Source organism: Arachis hypogaea, chromosome 17, assembly GCF_003086295.3.
Source record: "Arachis hypogaea cultivar Tifrunner chromosome 17, arahy.Tifrunner.gnm2.J5K5, whole genome shotgun sequence".
NCBI lineage: Eukaryota > Viridiplantae > Streptophyta > Magnoliopsida > Fabales > Fabaceae > Arachis > Arachis hypogaea.
In genome coordinates, this window is record NC_092052.1 from 26,901,052 (window position 1) to 26,909,856 (window position 8,805).

Here is an 8,805-nt window from a genome sequence, read left to right on the forward strand (position 1 = left end):
ATCATCAAAGTCAACTAACAATTTGCATTTACTTAGAATGACGATTTTTCCTATGAAAGTTGCCTCCAAATGTAAATGGAAAAATTATTTGGTAATGTTTTGGAAGTTATCAATTATAAATTGTCACATTATTTTTATTTTCAGAATTAACAAATTGACTCAAATACAATTGACTATAAGTCACCAAAAAAAAAAAAAAATACAATTGACTATAAGAGTCGTATATTTTATTTTCTTTTTAAAAAAGCGGTTATATGAGATGTCAAAGTTCAAGAATAAGTCAACAGTTCAATAAGGAAAAAAAAAAGAGTTCAAAAAAGGAAACAAATGAAGAATATTGATAAATTCATAAGATAATGATTACAGGGTTTAATGATCTAGATAATCTAGAACTTCACCTTTTGTTTGAATTTAGTCATAAAATGTATTCGAGAGCAACCTAATTATATTTTGTTATTACTAGTGGTATAGGGAACCCAATTGAATAGCTGCCAGATAAATATTTGATTAGCTTCTTTTTATTGACTAAGTTTACTTTTGGAGAATTGGTAGAACCTTCTAGTAATAACAACCTAAGCCAGTGGATCATTCGATATTGAAAAAGTTTTCAAACTGTCTAGAAATTTACACACTTGGGTAGGTTCCAGTGATCACTTCACAACCAATAACATAATGACACAAAGGTTATCAAGTCTTAGCTTGTTAAAAGCTACCACGTCCTTCGTTGGTAAGTTTATGTTGATATCGAGTTTAATAAATTCTCTAAGAACATTCGGTAGATCATCTTGTTTAGTTATAATATTTTATAAAATGAAATATTTTAAAAGTTCATCAAAATTTATTATTTTTATTTATTAATTAGTTATTAATATTTAAAAATATAAATTAAAAATATATTATTAAATTATTAAATTAAAAAAATAAATTAATAATTAAAAATAATAACAAAAAATAATAAATTTTAATCATTTTTAAACATTTCTCTTCTAAAATAGTAATTCATCATCTTAAAAAATATTTGTGGGACACATCTTTTAGAAACTCGGTTTTAGCCCATCTTTTTATCATTTTAAAATAGAATATAAAATTTATTAAAAATATTATATATATACTAAAAATTAATTATTATGTATTTGTATATTTAATATTTTAATATATATTTTATATTTGTAGTTAATTTTGATATATCTTAATATTGTTGAAATTTTATTTTGAGGAGTAAATAGTGAAATTGATTTCTAAAAGATTATTTGTTTTTTAACTTATTCTTTGAAAAAAAATTTTAATTAAATTCGTCTTTTAAAGATTTTAAATTAATCATATTAGTCTTTTTGCCATTTTTTTTGTTGATGGTATCAAAATTTGTTGGATTTGGATCCTCTAAAGTTTGAATTTCACTTTAGAGAGTAAAGTGTGATCTTCTACACTTGAATAATTTTTCTTTCATATTTATTATTAGTCTAACCTATGAAATCAATGATGAGAAATCACACTTTACTCTCTAAAGTAAAATTCAAACTTTAGAAGATCCAAATCCAAATTTATTAATGTGACACGTTAACTAACACTACAACACCCTCTTAAGAGTCTCAATTAACTATTAACATAATAAATTTATGAAATTATATCAAATTAAAACCTAATTGAGAGAAAAATTTGAGGTATTGAAATTTTTTAATTTGGGATTAATTTTATCTAATTTCTTAAATTAATCATGTTAATAGTCAATTAGAACTATTAAGTATGTTATTTAACGTACCACATCAACAAACTTTGACACCGTTAACAATGAAAGTGATGGAACTACTAACATGACTAATTTAAAATTTTTAAATGATAAATTTAATTTAAAAAAATCTTTTAAAAATTAATTTAAAAAATAAATAATTTTTTAAAGATTAATTTAACTATTTACTTTTATTTGGAGCGTGGGTTTTCACTCTCATTCAAGAGTGACCATCTAAAAAAAATGGTCATCCTAACGCATCTTTATTTTTATTTTTTGAAAACGAAAAAACGAGTGTTTTGTCAGTTCCATGATTAGTAATAAAACCATGCAACTTCTCATTAGAATGAATGCCGTGGTTTTCAAGACACAGCAACACACAAGTAGTAAGTAAAAACAACACAACACAACACAAAATACCATCAAAAGTATTTTAATTTTAAAACATAAAAAAGTCTAAGGAGCCAGCAACTTTGTTAAATTTTGGCCAGTATGTAACCAGCAAAAAAAAGTGAGCCATTAGATGAAATCTCACACCAATCTCACACCATTAAAATCATCATTAATAGCTATTTGATGACTATAAATCACAAAAATTGCTGACCCTAACATTCCTCTTAAAACATTTATAAAAACAATACTCATAACACTCATTATCCAGTTTGCAATGATAGGGACAAGTTGCAACTTGAAGTGATGGGTTAGTAAGCAGCACTGACCCCAATTCATGGCCAAAATACTTTCACTCAATAGTTGTAATATACTAATGTCCACACACAATAATCCAATTTTAATTTATCCATTATTCCCTTTTCCAATTTTTTATTTTTATCCCCTTAATTAGGGGTTTTATCTACTGTTCAATTTGGCATATGCAAATGTTGGCACAAAAAAAAGAAGTGGCGGTGGCAGCATCGGCAGCAAAGTCATGCCTCTTGTGACCTTGTCGCGCATGATATGTGTCTTGCCCAACTTTGATGGTAATTTTTATAAAAATAAAAATAAAAACACACCACATATTTGCCACTTCCATGTGATGTTTATTCTCTTTAATCTTTATACCATGTATTCTATATATGTTTTGTGTGCGATGAAAAGCCGCAATTGAAGCAGAACCCTCTCTATCGGTCTCATAATAATCCATTCAAGTTGGAAAAAAAAAATTGGACTTGCATGTCAATTCAATTCTCATGCATATTGAGTGGTTCTTAATTGCTGCATCTTTTTATGGTCAATTTTATAAAATACTCTCTATACTATTTTTTTTTCTCACGTTAATTTTCAACTAAACATGTTAAAGATTAATTTACTGTTAATTTAAACTTTGTTTAAGGATTTACTACATACACAAAATAAAAAATAAACTTCGATACTTATTTAAGTACACTAGTAAATTAACAATTAAAAATTTTTTAGAACAAATAATTTTTAGTATTTTTTGTCATCATTTAGCCAGTACAAATACTAATAAATTGTCATTTTATTAATTTATGTGTCTAAATTCTAAAAAACGTGGATACAAATTGTATTAATTTATAAGTACAAATTGTATCGATTTATGTGAACAAAATTCTAATAAATATAAATGTAAATTATATATTTTTTGTGTGCAAAACATTTATAAATACGGATACAAATTATTATTGGCTAAGCACTGGCCAAAAATAATAATATTTACTGATGATATAATATTATTCTTAACTACTAAACTAATCCAAATTGATTATGGTGCATATTATACACATATGAGAGTTATAAATTACACTAGACTATTAGACTATAAAGTGAGATTTATAAATGAATAATATATAAAAAAATATTAGAAATCAATATTTTAAAAAAAAAAGTGAGAAATTAAATAGTGTTAGCTTAAATATAAAATAATTATGCTAAGTGTATTTGAAAAATTAACTACTAAATCAGCTATTCATATAAAATAAAAACTAAATATAAAATATACATTAAAAATAAATTAAATAATACTTATATTTATAACATAACTATATAGTAATTGTTTAATGATTAATTTTTAATGTGCACGTAACATTTTTGATAAAAACAAATATAAAAGAAAATATTAGTTACTTAACATATTTTAAAAAATATTAGTAACTTAACATTTATTATGTATAATAAGGATTTAATTGGAAAACCATCTCTTGTGATCTATAAGTACTAAACTATGCTTTATTACTAAGGCGATGATATAATTAGATATAGATCGTATGCAAACATTATTATTGAGGCATTAATTAATAGGGAGCGTAATATTAGGATTTGAAAATACTATATAGCATAACTTAGTAATAAGGTGCTGTATTGAATTATATCATGAGAATCCTGATGATTTGAGGCATTCCCGCTGTCACAATTGGGAACAAGTGAAGAACAATGTGCAAAGCTCAGAAAAAGATAAACAAATTATATTAATAAATTTATTGCTTGATTATGATCTTGGGGACAATATCCTGATGTCAGCATGCCACCCGTGAATATAAAACTCAAATTGATCGAGTTTCTTAACTAATTAACATTATTAAAATATCACATTATGAAGTCTAGTCTTAATTAATAGCCAAGTGTTTTACCAAGTAATTAAGGTGTTTGAAAGATGAGAGGAATTCAGCAATAAGAATAATGGAGACATGTGGTATCATACGATCATATGGAGATTTGTTAATAATCACCAAATTTCATTGAATCTCGTTTTAAAATTTAGTTTTGTTGGCCTAATCATGATTTTCCTTATCTTTATTTAACACAAAACTGAAGGCTGAAATCTGAATCATGTTATGTTTAGGTGAATGCAACTATTCAAACCATTTCTGATTCTTGATTTCTCACCGTCCACTCAAACATCCACACTAACAACCAAGCCCACCCAATCAATTCTCCCATCTTCAAGCTTCAGCTTCCACCCAACTTACCATCATTTTCTTTTTTAATTTTTTCTTATATTTAACGAATTTTCCATGTCGCATACAGTAAAACAATTAAGTGTGCTCGAAAGACATAATTTATTGATAATAAATACTGAGAAAATTAGATAATAATACAAATTAAATATTTTACAATGCAAGCTGTAAATTGTGAATATTCCTTTAATCCCATTCTTATCCAACTCATTTTCCCACTTATTGCCACAACCACCACCCTGCCGGTGGAGCTTCCACCGCCGCCACACCAACCTTTTGTTCTTTCGCCTTTCCCATTTTACCCTTCCAACTTTCTCTCCTGTCCTTCCACAAAAATCCGAATATTCCCCACATGCCCCAACCTCAATTCCCGATTCTACCCTCGCCACATCATTTCCGAATTCCGAAACTACCCCTTCTTCTCCGTTTCCTGTTGCTTCTGTTATTATCGTTGCTTCTTCGTCAGACTCAGATGCCAATGCTCTCACCACTATCCATCCCTGTGTTTCCCAGTTTGCCCCTATCCCCGTAGCCAATTTACAAATTCTACCCTTCGCCGAACTCACACACTCACCTTCCCAGTTCATCTCTCCTTCTTCTTCGTCCGAGTCGAACCCCGAGTCCACCCAGTCCAAAACGCACCGAGGCGACGATTCCAAAACCTTAATGGAACCCTCACCGACCAAAAATGGATGCTGCAGAAGCTGATCGCAGCTCCACCTCTCACTCTTCTCCCTTCTCAGACACTTCTCTAGGAAGTCCCGACCGAGTTCCGATAACCGAGTCGGAAACTCAGGCAACTCGCTAGAATACCCGATCCGACTCAGCGTGTCAGCGCCGCGATCCTCCCACGGTGGCTTTCCGGTGACCATCTCAATCACCGTGCAACCCAACGACCACACGTCAGACTCCGGCCCCTGGTACTCCCGGCGAACAACCTCCGGCGCCATCCACATCGGACTCCCCCTCGAACCAACGCAACTCTCGCCGGAATATTCCGCAGCGGATCCAAAATCCGCGAGCTTCACCGCTCCGCCGTCGTCGGAAACTAGCACGTTCCTTCCCTTAACGTCGCAGTGAACAACGCCAAGAGCGTGGAGGTGGCGCAGCGCGTGAACCAAGCAGGAAGCGTAACGGCGAACCAACCGTTCGTCCACGTCAGCAGGGTCCAAATCAGCGACGGTGCCACGTGGCATGTACTCCAAGTGCAGGTTTCTGAACGTGGAAGCCCCGTTGGTCCTCTCGCACGTGACATCATCGCCGAGGAAAGTGATCACGTGAGGACTGGGAGGTAGGAGCCTCAAGATCCTAATCTCGTTCTCCAAAGCTTCAATCTGAGCCGTCGGAGCCGTTATAAGATCGACGGACTTAACTGCAAAAACGTAACCGTCTGATTTTGTAACCGCCACGTTAACGGTGCCAAAGGCGCCCCTTCCAACGCACTTGCCTCTAACCCACGTTGAAGTTGAAGAAGCCATTCAGAGAATGAATTAATTTTCAGCTTTGAGCTTTGAGTTCAAATTTTTTGTGTTGTGTTGTGTGTTGAGGGCCCGAATGGGGTATTTATATGTCGAAACACGTAGTGCTTTTAGTGCGTGTTTGGTTCTAACACTCGCTTTTTTTGTTTGAAATTAATAAATATTTGTTAATTTTACAGCGTGGAAATTGTGAGAGTGGATAATTAAGATTTAAGTAAAGCGGTGGTGACGTTGTGAGAGGCTAGCAAGTACCAAGTGGAGATGTTTTTGACGTAAATTGGATCCTAGTGGGAATCAAAGTATATGAATATCATCCTCTTTTTTCTTCCTTAGGGACTCGGTGTTCTTTCTTAATCCTTATCCATATTCTTGCATTTTCTGTTTACCCTCCTTCTCTTCCTCTCACAATTACACATTAATTAACATTTAGTTATTAATTTTGTAACAAAATAATTGTATGAGAATCTTCGTCATTAATTAAGTTAACACATGGCTGCTATTATCCAAATTTTTATTTTGAATTGTTGAATGGGAAATTTGTGTTCAACGAACGGCGGGGGTTAATACTACGAGTATATATTATTTTGTTATGTGTGGGAGAATATTAATTTGAACATGTGGTTGTAGTGGGGAATGTGGGCTATTCTGGTAGAGAGGTGGGGGATAAGAATTGGACAGAGGGAACATAACACGGTAGTTTACTATATTAGGGGAAGGGTAAAAAAGGAATAAGAGTCGGGGGGGAGGGGGGGGAAAGAGCACCACGTGGCGCAAATTTGTTGGTCCACGACAGTGATGAAGAGAGTGCTAGAGGCCGGTAAAGATGTATGGAGAGTTGTATAGATAGAACGACAATACCCCATGATGCTTGTATGTGGCTTTAGCCACATAGTTTAGTTAGATTTCAAAATATGTGACGTGCACAACCACACTTCCATCAGATATTATATTATTCATCACATTTTAATTGTATATATCATGATTCTAATAATATTCTCATTTTCATTTGCAAATTGGACGTAACTTTGATGAGGGGAATTTTGTAAAATTTTTGTTGGCATGTGTAAGGTTTGAACATTGGACCATTTGGTCTTTGATTAATTAAGGTCCTCGAATCTAGTCGTATCTTTTGGAGCATGTATGTTATATGAAAGCCTAGGGCACGTTTTGGTATGTTCTTATTTATGTTGTGTTGTAAGTACAATTTGGCATGCGGGTCTTCACTTCCTCATTAAGTATTTTGGATAATTGGGGATAAGATTTTACCTCAAATAGTTTTCACCTAATTCGGCCTAAAACTATATAATTGAAATTCACCAAAGTCAAGGTTCAAAAAATTGATACAAGTGAAGTAGTTTAGGGTAAACAACATAGTAGTTCATTTTCCTACTCTACATTTTTCCCCCTTTAAGACATAACTATGGCCTGTACTAAGGGAAATAATTTAGTTTAAATTGTTCAATTAAATATCTTATAGGAGTGGAAGATAAGATTGCCATTTCATGAATCTTCAGTGTATTTATCTTAGATTTTTTTTCTCCCCCCCTGGCTTTTGGATTTCGTGTGTGCAAACTGAAGTTGAGTGTGCTTGGAAGTTGGAACTCTTAAAGATGTGCCACTTGGCAGTGTGTAAATATTTTGGAGGGGAGCATTTTGAAATTAATTGAATTGACCCAAAAATAGGATTTTAAGAAAGAAAAAAATTTGGACAAAGCGTTACGGAGTTGGGAAAGGAAACGAAGCAAAGGTTTTGTCCACATAAACATGACTTTTGGGCATGAAAGTAGACACACACAAGAAAATAAAAGGTGTGAAAAGGAATAAACAAACTTTTGAGATTGAATCTCAACATAGATTATAATTATTATTATTAATTTCTTCTAGTGATTTTGATTCATTTAATTTAATTTCAATAAAACTTGACATCATGGTAGAATATTGGAGATTCTAGAACTTTGCCATTTGGCTTGAAAGTAGGTTCAATTTTCCCACCGCAACCTTCTATAAGACTTGAGAGTGATCCACAACACACGGTGGAGTTGACGGTCTCCACATATAGTGCAAAAGGAGGAAAAAGTGACGCGTAGGAACACATAAATATTATTTTTAAATATTTTATCAGTTTAATTTAACCTATTAGATATTCTAAAATATTTTATATTATTACTCAGTTAAATTTATTTATTTATATAACTATTCAATTGATGAGTGGAAACAATTTCTAATGTGTGATATTATCTAATTAATATGTTTATATGTAAAAAACAAAAAAAAATGTGAAATAAGAATTTAATTGTGATGGATTAAATTTGGCTTATTCTTAGCTTATTTTTAATTACTTTTTTATTAAATAAGGAGTGTTGATTTTTCGTCAATGTTTAGATTTTTATTTACTGTATTTTATATTAACAATTCAAATTTAGAATATATTTAGAATTTAAAATTTAAGATTTAGAGTTTAGAATTTAGAATTTATAATTTAAAATTTAAAGATAAAAGAATGATGCACTCTTTTTTTTTTCTTTTATAGTCTATTAGTATTTTTTAATAATATAAAATTTTTATACTATCATTTTATTATATTTATATATATTTAAATAATTAAATTAAAAAATTATTATTTTTTCTAATGTAAGAACATATTATTAAATATCTTATAAAAAAATTTCACAGTATAATAATATAT

At 31.1% G+C, this 8,805-nt stretch overlaps 1 protein-coding gene across 1 annotated transcript; it reads right to left on the minus strand.

Moving 5' to 3' along the window:
* Nucleotides 1–4,398: 4,398 nt before the first annotated feature.
* Nucleotides 4,399–6,565, minus strand: LOC112766216 (mitogen-activated protein kinase kinase kinase 18). Its single transcript, XM_025812110.3, has one exon. It carries the CDS (start codon nt 6,117–6,119, stop codon nt 4,668–4,670), a length of 1,452 nt encoding a protein of 483 aa, XP_025667895.1. The 5' UTR covers nt 6,120–6,565; the 3' UTR covers nt 4,399–4,667.
* Nucleotides 6,566–8,805: the final 2,240 nt, after the last annotated feature.

Coding starts and splice junctions, on each gene's coding strand:
- LOC112766216 (XM_025812110.3), bottom strand. CDS start 6,119: ATGGCTTCTTCAACTTCAACGTGGGTTAGAGGCAAGTGCGTTGGAAGG.